This window comes from Nanorana parkeri, unplaced genomic scaffold, assembly GCF_000935625.1.
Source record: "Nanorana parkeri isolate BGI_ZX_2015 unplaced genomic scaffold, ASM93562v1 scaffold21, whole genome shotgun sequence".
Taxonomy (NCBI): domain Eukaryota; kingdom Metazoa; phylum Chordata; class Amphibia; order Anura; family Dicroglossidae; genus Nanorana; species Nanorana parkeri.
Window position 1 is genome coordinate 2,240,213 of NW_017306289.1, and position 17,962 is coordinate 2,258,174.

The window sequence follows — 17,962 nt, forward strand, 5'->3', positions numbered from 1 at the left end:
CATGAGAAGACATGAGGATTTAAAAGGAAGAGCAGCAAAGAGAAGGGAAACTACCATTGATTACAGTAAGGTACACATTACAGTATTGTTTTATGTTAAAAAATCTGAGCGTTTAATGTCACTTTAAGCAAGTGTTATTTTAACATCACAGACTTTATTTTATCTATTGCTGTGATAAAATAAAGTTTCGGGTGTTATTTTAACACTTTTGCAGTGCATTTTGGCAGCAGAAGGGGTGGAGAAGATGCCTAGATGACTGTTTGACTTTCACCACCCAAAAGGATTCCACATATAAGGAAGGAATATATTCCATATTCACCACATGCATACTAATTTAAAATGTAGTAGAGAAGAAATCATATAGAAATAACAATAATATTTTTCTGAATGGAAAGAATATATGAAAAATTAGATTTTTTTAGATCTCCATATGTTGATAATCAGACAGGGAGGGCAAGCAATTCTCCTGACCACCTAAAGCCTGTTTTCATATTAAATTTGTTGTATGGAACAATCCACTTTCTCTACAACCCACTGATGTGTGTCCAGTATCATTTGATTTTTTGTGTCAGGTGAGATTTGTCACTAACCTCTAACTGTAAAAAAAAATCATCCACATTTGTAGAAGAGTAAAAAGTGTTAAAAAAATGACTACATGCCACCTTCTTCTTCTGTATGCAAATTAAACCATGTGAAAATAAAGAAAAAAGGTTCCATTTCTATTTACCTCACGTCATCTCAGTGCAACAAGCATCAGATAACACCTGAAATCTGTCATAACGCCACCCTGAAGGAGGTGATAGAGCTACGTCTTAATAACGAGTGATAAAAGGACTTTTTCCTATTGTGAATTGCATTTCAAGCATATTGTATCACTCCAGTTGTTAAAATAACGTCTGAATAGTTAAACAAAAACCATTTGAATAGTTAATTTACTATTTCTTAAAAATAAGAAGCGTTATTGAGTTTTGTGAATTGACTACCTTTACACAGCAACTATATAGCAAGCGATATCAATGAAATAACAGCCAAAATGAAGAAAATGAGCTTTGTGAATTGACCCCATAGAGTGAAGACAATTTAGTTGAAAAATGTCATAATTTATAAAGTCACTCTTTACTTTGAGTGTAGAGGGGCTCAAGTGTACAAGCTTTGATACCCTGGATGACCTAGCTAAAATTAGTGACTGGTTGAAAGTCTGATCTATTATTAGTAAGTTGACATTTACATTTGTGTTTATCTAGTTTAGACCTATAAGTAACTGGGTATTAAAAGTGGCATCACAATGAAAGAACAAAGAAGTGTTAAGGCAAGAAAATCTTATTTTTCTATTTTAACAGGTTAGCAGTTAGTAGAGAACATGCACACACTACAGCATTGTAAATAGTTCTAAAATTCATATCTACATTGTTAGTTAAAACCGTACATTTGTTCTTCAGGCTACATTGTTGATAGTAACAACTTATACTTGGGCATACCTAAACTAAGAGGGTTACAGGACACACATTTGCACCATTGTAAAATTCTGGTTTGGGCTTAACTGTGGCCACTATTGAACCTTTATCTACAGTAAATTCTTACCTAATGTACACATGGAGGTTAACATATTTATCATAATAAAATCCACCAGTCCCTGTATAAGGATTCACATCCTTCAGCTTTGTGCAGGCTTACAAGGCACACCTTTTGTGATAGGTACATCATAGATATCTTGCACTGGGGCCCCCGTTAGGTTGTACATCCTACTGACTATATAATGTGCCAAAGTATTCATCTGGAGAATAACGTAAACTCCTATAATTTACTTCTTGTTTACTTCCATCAAACATTAATAGATACAATCAACCAAATGGAAAATAGTAGAATAGAATCTATATGTATGTCAATTTGACCTTATCAAGGCTTTCACCTATAATGCAATCATCCTCTTCTAGTGACTGCTTATCACATCTAATTTTTACTCATTATTCTTCCAGAATCTGGAGCCAGAAGAAACCTGCCTTGCACCAAAAAAGTCAACTCCCAAAGAATGGCCTCAAGAAGGTGAAATAAAGTTTGAGAATGTGGAAATGCGTTATCGTGACAACCTACCATTAGTGTTGAAGAATATATCATTCAGTATTAAACCACAGGAGAAAATTGGAATCGTGGGGAGAACGGGATCAGGTTTGTACATACAAGTGCACATCACATTATTTATTTTATTATAGCTGTCTCAAACTACCATCCTGTGTGCCAATTGCGGCCCGCGAACCGCAACTATGTGGCTCACAGCCAGCTGACAAGTCAGGCACAGACCGCGTACCTGACTTGCGGGAGCAGCTTCACGATCTGCAGCTCTGTCGGATGCAGACCGCATAGCTGTACATGCAGCGGCTGTCACCTGATCATTAACTTGAATGGGTGACAGTTGCTGCTTGGAAACGCCAGATTAGGGATTCCTGATGTAGGAAAATGCAAGTTGCTGACACAGGAATCCCTAATCACACCTAAACTTACAGGTGTGAATGGGGCCTTATTGTGTGTATATTATTGTTTGCAATTCTGGTTGTGCGGGGTTGTCCATATTTCTGTTTTTGCTTATCCCTTTGTGTGCCTATTTCTGTGTGTGTGTGTGTGTGTGTGTGTGTGTGTGTAACATATACTGACACTGCACAATAATACACACATATACACACTGATATGACACACACAAAAAACATTATTATACATACCAACATCAGTCATAGAAATCCTGACAATACACACACACAAACCATCACAACAATATACTGACATTGCGGACAAGGAACCATCACAAACACGTATACTAACATTATAAATACACGCAGACATTAACACTTGTACCGTGTATAGTTCAATTTTATTTTGAAATATGACATTTGGCAAGTGGCCCCCCATGTTTTCATGTCTAATATTGTACAGCATTTAACTACCCAAACACTTAAAAGTTTGTTCAGTTACTTATTAATTCTGCTCTACCATTATATCAACTCAACTACACTAACGAGTACCGCACAAAGATTTAAAAGCTGGGGTCCCTGGTCCCATTCACCTCTTACAGCTACTTCCCCTGCAGACCAGTGAACCAGGAATTGTTATCTCAGTTCTTCTGGCATGATGTGGACGATTTCTTAAGGGACCGTAATATACAGGGGTACGGGTACTCCTAGAATGAGATCCTAATAGGTTGGACTTGATGGACTAATGTCTTTATTCAACCTCAAATACTATGTAACTATGTAACTATGATGTGAACACTTCCTAATTGATATGCTTCAACTACATTCCATGTACAGATCTTCATGTAACCAGTAATGAAAGAAAAGAGAATGTAAATTGTTTATTTTATCTGTTTGCATTTGTAATGTGTTGTGGTACATAAGACAACTAAAATGTATCTACATTTTTTTTTCCAATTTTACATTTATAGAAGAGGACCTTTCTTATCATTCCAAAAACTAGCTGTGTTATACTCTACATCAAAGGTGCGTTTATGATCTCAAAAAGGTCTAGGGGACCATATATAGTGGTTTATTTACTAAAAGCAAATAAGCTGTTCACTTTGTAAGGGAATTTGCACTTTGCAAAGGAATTTGCTTAGTTTAGTTGATGAGGTAAAGATCTACTGACATCCATCATCCAATCATGTGCAAGCAAAATGCTGTTTTTTTAAAAATTTGCCTTGCTCGTAATTGAATATTCTTTGAATTTTCATCACATTCACTGAGCTAAGGGAAAATTTCCCTGCAAAGTGCAAATTTCCTTGCAAAGTAAACAGCCTATTTGCCCTTAGTAAATCAACTCCATTGAGTTCAACCTGTCTTTAAACTTAGGGGTCTATTCACTAAGCAGCCAAAGGATCGGCTGATCCTTCTGCTAGCTTTGGCCCCAGGACCCCTTAAAGGGCTGCTGTACGGACTATTCACTATAGCCCACGGCTGGCTCTGGCCACTTGCAGAGACAAATCAGCGTCCCCTGGTTACTGGCTATTGCAAATTGAAATAGCCAATAGGAATTTAGCTATGCATTCCTATGGCGAAATTTTGTTTTTCTTTCTTTGGTGGCAGCAGAACCGCGGCCAATAGAAAACAGTTGGGCGGAGCCAGCTGTCACTGCTAGCTCTGCACAATCGTTTTCTATTTCTTTTTTTCTACTTTTTAAACTATTTTTCTGTTTTGCTCGGTCCCACAGAGGGACCAAGCAGAACAGCTCAGCGGCATTCGGCTATTCACTCACTGCTGTTCGGCATCTATAAGAATAGCCCGAACAGCAGTGAGTAGTCTGCCGGAGGTTCGGCTCAGCCGATCCAGATGTTGGATCGGCTGAGTCGAACTCCTTCTGCACTTCGGGCGGCCGAACATGCCGAGCATGTTCGGCCAACCGGAAGCCACGCAAAGCCACCCGATGTACGGCTGATTTCAGCCAATATACGGCTGAAATCAGCCGTACAAGCCTGAAGTAAATAACTGAACAGCGTTCGGCTCACTTCGTTTCAGGTCGGTCGTTCACTCGGCTGCCTATGGCAGCTTAGTGAATAGGCCCCTTAGATAAATGCTAACATATAATCATTACATCTATTTGGTCTTAAGTGGTTAAAATATCCTGAGATGTTTTCATTTGTTCTTTCACACAAACCCCACTGATAATTCAGTTGTTGTAAATGGAGAATCTATAGATTTATGTTTCAATTACAGGTCCCCACCCCAGTACATGGAATTGGGATGTTTCGCTGTATACTTTTCAGAATTTCTGAATGGAATTATTTAAAGCTTAAATATTTTACACTATTGTATTTCATCCTTCAACAGGCAAATCATCCCTGGCAATTACACTTTTTAGACTAGTTGAACTGTCTGGAGGTTCAGTCAGTATTGACAACATCTGCATACATTCAATTGGATTAAAAGACCTGAGAAAAAAGCTTTCTATTATTCCCCAAGAGCCTGTTTTGTTTGTTGGAAGCATCAGGTGAGTTAAAAAAAAAAGCTCACAATGGTCATCATATAATCTGCTACAGTTTTAAATACACAGATACAAAATCACGATATGCTCTCTTAGGGGTGATAGACTTATGAAGCCTATAAAACATGGGATTGTGAACTGTTAACATTTTGGATAGAGTGGGGAAGGTTTAAAACAGCGGTTCTCAACCTGGGGGTCGCGACCCCATCGGGGGTCGAATGACGATTTGCCGGGGGTCGCCTAGAGGCTCCCGGCCACCCAAGAGAGAAGCGCTTTCTCTGCTCTTTTTTTTCCCCTGACATCGGGCCCTCAGTCAGTTAGAAAAAAACAAAAACAAACCACTATAGGAATGCATAGCTAGATCCTATTGGCTATTTCACTTTGCACTAGCCAATAGCAAACTAGCTATTGCACCCGCTCACTGCTGCTGTCAATCAGCAGAGGGGGACCTGTAGTTCTCCATCAGGTCCCCACCTAGTGATTGACAGCAGCAGAGGGCGGGTGCAATAGCTAGTTTGCTATTGGCTAGTGCAAAGTGAAATAGCTAATAGGAATCTAGCTATGCATTCCTATGGTGTTTTTTTTTTTTCATTATTCTGACTGACTGCGGCCCGATGTCAGAAAAAACAAACAGAGCAGTATGTACGCACAGTGAGAGGGGATAGCTGTCTTCCCCTCTCACCTGTCACAGGACAGGTGAGAACTCCTGTATTGGAGGTGACAGGGTCAATAAAGAGAACCTGTCACCTCTAATTGCTATTAACCATGGGGCTTGTTAGCTCTGTGTGATAGCAATAAAGTTAAGTGGAAAAAAAATAGATTAAAAAATTATTAAAGAAATAAAAATGTAAAAAAAAAAAGAAATAATTAAATAAAAAGAATAAAAAGGTGATTAAAAAGTAAGACATAATAAGAAACAAATATTAAAAAAATAAGAAAATTATAAAAAACAATAAGATAAAAACATTATTAAAAATAAAAAAGTAAACGATACGATAAATAAAAATTTTAAAAAGTAAAAAAATAAAACAATACAAAAAAATAAAAATAAAACTAACCCTGCCATCTGGTTACCATTCTCCATTGATGGAGGTTGGGGGGGTTAGCGGGGAGGGGGGCGCATTGCGGAACTTGGCCCTGGAGCAGCAGGGAGAGTAAATCTGGCCCTGGGCGTTCATAACGCAGTTATATCCACAGTGGAGCCACCAAAAAGATTGTGCTTTCTACTCTCGTAACTACGCAGGTAATGTCAGGAGGCAGCTGCTGTTGTTCTCGGAAAGGTATTTCAGCTTCAAAAAGCAAGTAGAACAGTGGTTCTCTAGCTGTGGGTCGCTGTGTGATTTCTGCTGTGCTAGGTGAGAGTCCTGCTCAGCCCTCTCCTAGCGCAGCAGTGTCAGTTCTCCCGCCACACCGCCAGATGTCGCTGCAGCAGCCCCGTCATCCCTAAATTTTACCGTTGGTGGTCACCACAACTTGGCAAATGTTACCAAGGGGTCCCGGCCCTAGAAAGGTTGAGAACCACTGGTTTAGAACCTTTGTCTAGTTTACATTGTTGTCTGTGTCCCTTTTTGGAAGCTTCAACCTCACTAATTGGTTTAGTGACCGTGGTCATCAGGACAAAAAGTGAAATGCTATTTAAAGCATTAAAATAGCATTTTTGCTTTGCTTTGAGAAAGCTCAAACAGGAGTGAAACATGACAGGAACTTAGTTGATATTGGGCTGTGCAACGTTTGTTTAAAATGCCAGTTGGACTGTCTATACACCTTACTAGATAACATCCATGTGAGTCTGGATACTATTTTCCCCTACACAGTGGATTTTGTGTGGAAGCTTTTTTACCCACGGAACTTTGGCATATGAATATGGTGAGACCGTTCCATTCACATTTGTTACGCTCATATTAAATATTAACATATTGGACAACGTGCAAGATGTTTGTATAACCAGTTATATACAATTGTCGGCTGTACACAGAGGTACAACAGGGGACGTGGTGGATTCCATCCCCCAGGACGTACTGTTTTACATCCAATACAGATGCAGTGTCTATATATTCCATACAGTCATCTTTACTTACTTGACACATAAACAGCGTTATACAGTCTCATATGGACACCTTTGGAGCGCCCCCATGATAGACTACCCATGAGAATTGGGATATACTCACATTTGCTGCAATTTTTCTGATGGATTTATATACCTTGATACCATTGCCTGTTGGCATTGTCATTCATCTACGAAATACTACATTATATCTATAATCTACCAATGCCATTTTAATATTTGATATGTTGCAAAGCCCGTTTCTTTCTTGCCCCTTTTCTATGGGATTTTGATGGTTTTTAAAGGGGATATACGATTCGTTTTGATATCTATGTGGTTTTCTTTATTTATTTTGTTCAATAAATAACTTGTTATTTTTCTATATATTTTGTGTTGAGATAAGAGGGTGGCTTTACCACTATTCTAAGGGGCATATATCTATTCTAACTATCCAAATGTTATGGCTGTCACTGGCATAGAATAAAAGGGATCTCTTCCAATGGGGGCACCAGTACTGATGACAACTGTCTTGGGATTTTCTTTAACTTTGGGGATATTACCATTCACTTCCTGTTGTGTTCTGGCTCTTCCATTATTTAAAAAGCAAAATATGAAAGAGCAAACATCAAAGTTAATACATACAGAATGTAGGCGCGTGTGTCCAATCCCACCATTGACTGTTATATACCGTCAATATATATCAATCATTACTTTCTGCAGTCTAAAGTCAGTGGTAGTATGGCCTTTGAATTCATTGGGTCTTAGTATAAACAGCTCTGCCAATTATTAATACCACGTGGTGTTTTGAACATATACCAAAATAATAAATGCCACATTATAGGTCGAATTTGGACCCAATGAATCAGTACACAGATGAAGAAATATGGAAAGCTTTAGAAAAAACCCACATGAAACAACACGTATGTATAACTCACTGTTACCTACAGGAATTTTTTTTCTGCTTGTGCATATACCTGAAGGTACCAACACACATCCATGCATGTCCATAAAATCTGATTCCTGCTGCCTGACTTGTACGCAAATATTGTTTGGATTGTAGACCTTCAATGAAGAGCAATTACCTTTGTTCACTGAAACTACACATAATCGACTTAGCACTTACGGGAGAATTCCTTGTTCTAATACTCTTAAATAGCTATGATGCCTTGGTCACTAAGTATGTACTGCCAATGTAATGTCCCTTCTAATAGAAAATGTAAAGCTTTGAATGCCTTCCCTAGGATAGTGAAGGTTAAATGCTTGATTAGTTTAGGGGAGGAGGTGTATTTGCTCTATTCCTCGCTTCTGCAGGTTTCTTCTCCTCCAATTCTGGGATGGATGACATGTCCCCGAAAGCCATTTCTCTTTGCTGTTGTGCGGCCGCCTCCTTCCTGATCACATCAGGGTTCCTGCATTGTATGTGAGGAAGTGGGCGGCCTGCCCATACTCCAGGGATGGAGCAAATCTTAGAAGAGCCTGGGTAAGTGGAGGAGCAAGGAATAAGATAAGTATTCCTCTACTTTACTCCCTCCCTCGATAATAAACAAGAGCTTTCTATTCTGGTGTGGGTACCCAAAATGTATTTTTAAAGGTTGCCAATAGTTCAGCTTTAATAGTTGAAAGGGCATCTGAAGTCAAAATTCGCTTTTTATTTAAAGGAGACTAAACTAGACCCCCTGTTATTTCAGAATTTAAGATTCATGCATATCTTCAGTTTCACCCACCCTGCAGCTTTTATTACTTTGCTTGGTGTGAGGCACACAATGATATTTAAAAGAAAGCAATAATGGTTTGGAGACTATATGGCAGTTTTTTTATTATTATTATTTTTTTTTTATCATGTTCATATTTTGTTATTCTAAATGTAGCGCCTCATAATTGATTTAAACTACCAGCTTTCTTCACCTGTCTTCAATACTGCCCTTAACAACAATTACAGAAATATATTCCCATTAAGCAGTGAAGAGACATGAAACAAAAATATAAATCCAATATTAATTTGGGTATTTAATGATCATTCAAAATGTGCATAGAAACAGCTCTCCCTAGTGGTAGGACTTCAGCTTTTCCCAAGATGAAGAACCCAGTGGGCTAATTTACTAAAGTAGTAACAATTATTTTGTCCTTAAAATGTGTTTAGTCCAATTATTCCATACTGTCCACATTAGAGATTTTGATTCAATACACTACATATATCTGAAACCCTTAGTTTCCTCCTTGAATCTTCATATTTCTAAACAAGAAAGTTTATTGTAGCAATAAACACGGAGCTTGCAATAAGGGCTAGTTCACGCCAAGCGCGTTCCAGGAGCAGAGCAGTTACAGAACGGATCAAAACTGCGTCCAATGTATTCCAATGGTATTTTGGGCTCTAGTTCACACCGCAGCGTTCAGTTCCAGAGTATGTAAAAAAAACTGCAGCAAGCCCTTTTTTACCTGCTCTGGAACGCATGCAAATGCATCAAAAACACATGTGAACGCACTGAAAGCCCATTTTAAACTTAACAAAAAATAATATATATTTTTTAACCAAAAAACTACCCGGAATGCATCAAAAACGCGGCAAAAAACGCGGTATAACACACCGCACTGCATGTGTAGAAACTCATGCAGATCTGGTCTGCATTTGGTGTGAACAAGCCCTAAGGGTACAACAATAAAAGACATTTGACAACGGTATGCCAGAATATCATATGGAAGAAATGAAGAAAACTGGAAATTAATGTGTAGAAATAATCCCATCAGATTCTCTGAGGTATAGAAGAAACCAACAGATGGCGTAACTGTCAGAATGTTTATACTGCTCTGATATACAGTTCTATTTATGGAAACAATTAAAAATCTATAATTAAGGAGATTCCCAATGTATTTCCATAAATCAAAATTTACGCGAGTTCTTTCATTTGCGCTGACTTCGAAGACAAGAGGAATACCAAAGTATAAAAAATATAGATATTTATTTATCAAAAATCAGTGCAGAATAAAGTAAAATATAATTGGTGACAAACAAAGAATATGGATCAGATAATATCAATCAATTTGATAACACAGGTAATGCATAAAAATGTAACCATTGTATATTGTCCCCAAAAAATATAAATGTAACCAGTATAACACGACTTTTTTAATGTAATGGGTATCTTCTCAGTATCACACAGAATAAGAAAACAAAAGGCTCAGAATTGACATGTGACTTCTCCCAGCACAAATATTCACAAACTCTAACTTTCACAGAGCATGGGCGATATTTATCCCATCATGCACAGGGCTGGCAATAAGCCCAGACCAGTCAAAGTAGAGAAAAATTACCACCAGTTTAATTCAATATATATATCAGGCTAGACCATTGACTAGAAACTAAAATCAGTTTCCTGGAGATTATACAAATGTATAAAACAAACGTATATAATTATCTCACCAGATTGAAAGACACAATTTTTACTGCAGTTAAAAATTATCTCAGATCAATCTAGATCCTACAAGAACTCAATGGTTTACCCGAATATATATATATATGTGGCTGATGAATTGCCTAATATACAGATAGAAAGTATACTTTACCAGCAATTTAAACTTTGTTGTTTTGGAAGAAGTCAGCAGTCAATGCTCAGCAACCAGGGATAGTCAGGTTCTCTTTAGTTCAGTTTCTTTGGACAGCCGTCCTCAGCTTCTGACCTATACCCTTGGAATGTATTTGCTTACTGCCTTGTCTTGTTCGACTCTCTCTGATGATGGTATTCGAATCTTCCCCTCTCTATATCCCCCCCTGCGGTGTGGGCTTGGTTTGATCTATCACGTGATTACTGACGTGAAACATGATATCAAATACCCTTTTTTTTGTCACAGACCTTTCCCTCACAATCACCATCAGTGGCACTATTGTTGTATGTAAAAATTGGGAGAATTTCATTTAATTTCACTCATTTCTAAAGATAAGGCAGTGATATGACCTTTGATCTCTACCCTCGGACAAAACCATGAATATAAAATTTTGACAATACTTAATCACACCATGCCAGACTTCCAGTCTGCTCTTCAATTTACAACTCGGAAAACAGTCTAACAAGCAATTAGCAATCCTCCTTAAATTCCTTGAAAGTGAGGTACTTAATTTAGAGTTAGACCCAGAAGTTTTCATACATATAAGAAAAGAATATACATTGGCATGTACCACCTAATTCCTTGCACTTAAATATAAAAACCCCATTATTAGTAATACACACTAATATATTTCAATGGGTACACTCAAATATATAATGAATATAGTTTGGAGATATAAAAGTACATGTATAACATTTTACTTAAAAATCAATCAATTAAGTAGATATATAGATGCTACATATAATATAATAATATAATAACATTGTTACTAATATTAACCCCACACAGGCTGATGGCTGACGCACAGGCTGACGCATATCTTTAACTGATATGCGTCTGAGACCCCCACCATTTACGATCTGAAGAATGTTTATACTAACATTCCTAATTTCTCTGTGAAGGTCTCTGTACAAGAAAAGAATGAACTTATTGTCACCTTACAGCACATAGACAAAATGGCTACTAGTATGCCCATAGACACCTCTGTAGAATGACATGTTTAGGCCTATGAAATCGATTCCTTTCGGCCCACTAGTTCTGACATAACTCTCATCCTCCAAAAATTTGACATGCCACTTTTTGGTGGGCTGCCCTTATATTTATTCTGGAAATGTAGACAATTATTGAAGAAATGTTGGTCATCTATTTTCAGTTTGCGTTATTATAGTTAAAGGATTTTCTCTAAACCGTTATTTTTGCCTTGAAAGTTAGAAGAATGTGCTAGGCTATCTAGTTAAAGTGTCCCACTTATTCCTTATGGCAGTTTAGTAAGGTTTTGGAGTCTCATGTGAAATTATTTTATGTTATTATGTCTTATAGGTAGCTCAGCTACAGGGACAGCTACATTTCCAAGTAGCAGAAAATGGGAGTAACTTCTCAGTCGGTGAGCGACAGCTGCTGTGCATGACACGGGCTTTACTCAGGAAAAGTAAGGTATGTGGACAGTTTTACAATTTACTGCTTTTTAATTGCTATAATAATTGCATGTGAATACAGTGAAGTAAATACTCCAATCCCTGCCTTGTCTGCTTCTGACACACGCAGTGGATCCACTAGCCTTTATTTAATAGCAAATACTAATGTCTAATAGAGCACATAAACTAGTCAGGTCTCTGTTTTTGTTAGTCCAGATGAAGCAAACCAGTAAAATATATTATTTCTCATTGGTTGTTAATAATTATTTCACTGTTCAGTGAGCCCATAGTGTAATTTCAAGAGCATTTAATAGGTCACAATATGCACCTTTTGTTGGAAAACCACCACTGCCTGATAGTAGCTTAAAGAAGGACAAGTGAGCAGGAATAGCAAAGAACAATAGTAATGTAAGAATGGATGTGGAAGCTTGTTATTGGGTGAAACGCATCAACAGACCTTGGACTGGACCCTTATGGCATGGATGAGCTTTAATAAAGTCTTAACTTTCCACAGCGTTTCCTGCTGTGTTGCCAGATTTCCTTTGACTATAATAATGGACATGTTGAATACTTCTAGCATCCAGTTGTCTTCTGTGCAGTCTAGTACAGTTATCACTTTTGAATTGGATTGCTTTTATCTTTACTAATGTCATACAATGCACTTCTAAGAAATAATGTTTTCAAGGATTAGGTCTTACAAGCTTCCTATAAAGGAAGTTGGGCACATATATCACTGTGAAAGAATATAGCATTAGAAGATAATGAGGAGTTCTTTGATATGAAATCACAAAGTGACAGATTAGTCATTTCATATTGTCATATAACTTAAAGCTGAACTCCGAGCAAAAACACTTTCACTTGAAAATACACTTTAAAAGCCAACAAAGGATATAAATCCATTTTGTGTGCACCAAATGCCTTTGAAAATCCAAATATTACCATGTAAAAATAGCAGTGACTTTATAACTGTATTGCACATAGCCTGTACAGTGAGTGAGCAGAACTATGAGAGGGACCCAGCAGACCCACCTATTACAGACAACCTGCAAAAGCTACAGGAAGGGCAGATACAAGACCTGTCACCCTGCACAAGCAAAAGAGCAGCAGTGACTGGTCTTTATTGCAGGAAGGTCCTGCACAGAGGCAAATCACACTGGATTACTGCACAGATCGGGAAGAAGCACACAAAGATTCAAGTGATAATATATATGCCTCTTATATTTAGTTAAGATTTGCTTATCTCGGGGTTCAACACTGAGGACCCATTCACATTATGGTGGTAAAGTGTGTTTTTCTGCTAAGGCACATAGAAAACAATAGTTTTTTTGTTTTATTATTTACAACTCGGGTGTAATGGGAGGTGCACTGCGGAAAAATTTAGCATGTCTGGATGCCATTGCAGCCACCACCTGGCAGAACAGCACACTGATGCGAGGGGACTTGAATGGAGTATGCACATTGTACACTAATAATAAAGTAAAAAAGCAAAAATGTAAACAGTGATAGCTTCGGCAGTGTGCAATACACCACACAGCTGCCACAATGCTCTGGCCCATCCACTGAAACAGAACATTCAAAACAGAGCGTTTTATCGGACAGGCTAGAGTGAACAGGCCCTAAAATGTGTGTTGTAAGAAGGACATTTTATTTAGTGCCAAAATAACCAGACATAAATTATGTTGCCATTAAATGTTTAAAGCAGAACAGTTCTTGTTTGACATAAAATATGCCTATATACTGTACATTTAGCAACCTATTGGTTGTCATTCAATTAAAAAGGTTCTGGTCTTTTTGTCTTGAATCCAGTGTCTACATTGTCATGTTATAGTATGTTTAGTTTTACCTGATATATGTTTTTTTTAATACATTAGATATTACTGTTAGATGAAGCTACAGCAGCAATTGATAATGAAACGGATGTCCTGATTCAAAAAACAATCAGCGATGCATTTTGTGAATGCACCGTGCTCATTATAGCACATCGACTTAATACTGTGTTCCATTGTGACAGAATCATGGTGATGGACCATGGAGAAGTAAGTAAAGAAAATTATTTCACAGTGGTCCATGTTGGATTGACCCTGGGACGAATATCTAGCAATGTTCTTAATGTTTTTTGGGATGTACAAATATACATTTTTCAAAAACAAATACTCTTTTTTTCTGGGTAGAAACTATAAGTAAATTTCACAATTAATAGTAATATAGCCAACACCTAATATTTGCATAAATGTTTAAATTTTTCTTCGTATTATTATTATTGTTTGAACGCCACCTCTGGACAACACCATAACTAAACTAGAATATTTTCCATGTTGCGTTTCCTACCTTGACAGCAGCTTGAAAAAACCCCAAAAGGTATACCTATTAGAAACATTCTCCATGAATCCCAGGAAACATCCCCTACCACTCACTGTGCTAGACAAGCCTTAGCTAACATGATGTTAGGCCAATTCCATATATAGAGTATAGGAGAGTATACACGGACTGAAATTGTTTCTCACAAATGAACTGCGCAAATCACAGCGCCTTTATCTCCTGCACTGAAACATTGCTCAGTGCACCTCCAGTGGTGTTTTGCATACTTTGGAGTGAAAGTGTAATAACCTATAATGAAACCAGGAGATACAAGTTACTATAAGGAGACTGCAATATACATAGTATACAACTGTATTCACATAGTTGGATTTTTACTTTAACTAGGTATATTCTGTTTTTTTATGCAGATTGTGGAGTTCGACAAGCCATCAGTCCTTCTGTCTAATGAACAATCTATTTTTCATGCCATGGCAGTTGTGGCAGAAAGAACAATTTTTCCTGTATCTTGACTAGTCTTAACTGAGGAAAGAACTGTATGCTAAATGCAGAAGAATGCAAACTCAATGGCGAGCAACGTGCCTACTTGGCTTTACTTAGTCCTACACAAGCAATACATGGGCCTACAGCTACAACAATGAAAATGCCTGCAATTGGAAGGCACAGGTGTAGAACTCCGCAATTACCAGGCCCACACATCTAGAATCTTAAGGTTCCTACTGGCATGATTAGTGGTTGGACACGCTGGCATGATCCAACCATCTAAACGTCTTTTGGTGTAAAAGCTCTCTCTCTGTGAATGTGCAAATAGGAATATGTTAAACATGCATATTTAAACCCATAGAGTTTGGAGGGAGAACACTCAGTAGAAACCCTTGGAGCTAGTCAAGCTCTTAAAGCGGACCTTTACCATCAAAAATCAAATTCTACTATTAGATCCCTCTATGTATAATGATTAATAATAACATAGACATGTCAGGTGTAAAATGCTGTGATTTTGAAATACTTACACTTGCAGAGCATTCACTTTCTGCTTTGAAAGTGCAAATGACTTCAGTTTGCCAACTCAATGCACACTGGGATTGCCTTGTCAGCTGGGAAATCTCATCTGTAATCTCAGGAGATCTTAGAGAAAGGCATTTTCCTCCCCTGAGATGATGTGCATGGTCACATGTGCCAGAAATCCAGGAAGTAATAGGAAATCTAGTAATCTGCCCTTAGTAAACATGGCCACTGTCAGGAGACTGGGGAAAATAAGAATAATACGGTATGCAAAGAATACAAAGCCGGCAATTATCTAGAAGTATGTGTTTGTAGATTGTCATTACTAGACATTTCTAAAGGTGTGTTTATTGTTATTTTAAAGATATGGGTAAAGGTCCGCTTTAAGTCTACAGTTATTGGCTGGTAACATCCTGCTTGAACTGCATACAGTTATTTGATAGCTGCGTAATCCAACTGAACCAACCAGATTCAACAAAGTTGTTCTTATGGCTGTAGACACCTTAACTATATTTGGTTTTATCAGTGCCATGCCCTTCTTATTCCTAACTTTAGATAGGAGAGTCCAGATTTTGGGGCTTCAAATCAATCAGGTGGTCAGCCAGTTTAAAAAGTATACCTTATGTGTATGTGTAATTTCATGTGAGAACCCATCTTGTACTATAAATATTAGGTAAGCATATATTTATGTTGCATTTTAATTATCATCACAAAAAGCTATGCAATTTTGAAAATAGTGCTACACACATATTAATGTATTCAAGTGCAATTAAAACAATGTGCATTATCAACATATTGATAGAAAGTGGGGTTAAGGTACATGAGCAATATAGTAACAGGTAGTGAAATAATACCAAGCAATCGTCGAATTTGGGAGCATTGTTTGCCAATGTCAGGCTTAACATGACTACCGTTTCTTTACCGTTGCTCAGCGTGTAATAGCTGTGCTTGTTGGAAGGGAAGGGGGCATGGCTGTATATGTATAATCCACATAAAGTGAATGGAGGATACAAATTATTATTTTGGTTTGAATAGGTCAGGAATGAATAAATCAATGGGAATCCAAAGGAAAGACCTTTCTTTTGTTGTAGTGACTCTAAGACTTGCCTGTCGTCAAGGAGTCACCCAGCCCTTATAGGACTCTCCATAGGTGAATATGGACAATGAAGAGACTTTAAAATTTGGGTTTGGCCAGCTAAATGCCACTCTTCAGTGATGAAGATTTGGTAGAGTATAGTAAATCAGAAACATATAATTAAAATGGAGCATATTGCAATAACTCACTGTAGCTATGATAATGTGGATATATGTCTTAATACAGAACAGATTCTGCTGTTCTGAATGTACTGTAATTTTTAAATCTATCCTGCACACGTGAAGGATGTCTTCAGAGGAACCATGGGAATAGAATAAGGGTAGAGCCAACTCTGCTAAACAAAAATATTCACATTGGATGTATGTAGACATTCTGGAAATTCTAAATGCAAGGTATACAATCAACAATAAAGTATATCTGATTGATGGACAGGACAAGAGTGCAAAGTTGGGCTTTAAAGGGGAATCTAAAAAAATTAACCCTTGCGGTGGCGCTACTTCCACATTGCAAGGGTTAAATGCTCGTTTTGGTCTAGGAGCTCAAATAACGAAATATACTCACCTGATCCTTGGCTCCCTTTGGCTGCTAGGCCGCTACCTGTCGTCCCTTTTCCCCTGGACATCGGTGGTCTGAGGGCCCATAACATCATCACATCTAATGCAGGTCCATTCACTTGCAGTTTTCTTTTTTGGTCATATTTTTAGTGTTTCTGGTGCCAGGGAGAACTTCATGTATCTGTAGTTTTCATACGCCAAGATAAAATAATTTGAAGCCAGAGAATGAACTTGTTTGGCACAGAGGGACAGGATTAGGGATTTTGTTGTGGGCACACAATCACAGTGGAGATGGCAGTTGTGGGACCATATGCAACTAGGCCACTTTCTACAGTTTTTTTTTTCAATGTGTGTATGAAAAGTATATATTTTATTCAAACTTCACAGTTTTATAAAGCTGCATCCGAAGATTCTTTCATTTGTATTAGAATGGCATGGAATACTGCCTGAAATGTGCACTTTGGAGAACTTTTCATTGTTAGTATTGTATAAATATCGGTGTTGTTGGTAAATTATTTAAGATTGGTGTATTTATGATGACTAGATGAATAAACTAATATTTATTTAAAAATGTTGGTTGTGTTGACTAAATGTATAAAAATGTAATCATTCTTCATAGAGTTTACATAGGGTGGACTATACTAGGGTATTTGTATAGCGACAACAATTTACACAGCGCATTACATACTGCACCATTTCACAACAGTCCCTGCGCTGAAGGAGCTTACAATCTAAGGTTGGATCTATCTCATTTGCACACATACAAGGACAATTTAGATAGGAGCCAACTAGCCTACCAGCATGTCTATGAAGTATGGGAGCAAACCAGAGTACCCGGAGGAAACGCATGTAAGCATAGAGAGAAGATGCAAATTCCATGCAGATAGTATCCTGGCCATGTTTCAAACTGGAGACCCCACTACTGCAAGGCAGAAAGTCTAACCACTATGTCTTTGAGCTATAGTTAACA

At 37.7% G+C, this 17,962-nt stretch overlaps 1 protein-coding gene across 1 annotated transcript in view; it reads left to right on the plus strand.

Annotated features, from left to right (window-relative positions):
- The window catches only part of LOC108792132 (multidrug resistance-associated protein 5-like), a 71,211-nt gene extending 56,317 nt beyond the window's left edge, over positions 1 to 14,894 (plus strand). Inside the window, exons 25-30 of the mRNA XM_018562838.1 lie at positions 1,977 to 2,166; positions 4,812 to 4,971; positions 7,851 to 7,929; positions 11,930 to 12,043; positions 13,896 to 14,060; positions 14,751 to 14,894. Coding sequence (XP_018418340.1) covers positions 1,977 to 2,166; positions 4,812 to 4,971; positions 7,851 to 7,929; positions 11,930 to 12,043; positions 13,896 to 14,060; positions 14,751 to 14,852 — 810 coding nt within the window. The 3' untranslated portion in view covers positions 14,853 to 14,894. The remainder of the gene's footprint in view (positions 1 to 1,976; positions 2,167 to 4,811; positions 4,972 to 7,850; positions 7,930 to 11,929; positions 12,044 to 13,895; positions 14,061 to 14,750) is intronic.
- The last annotated feature ends 3,068 nt before the right edge of the window (positions 14,895 to 17,962 follow it).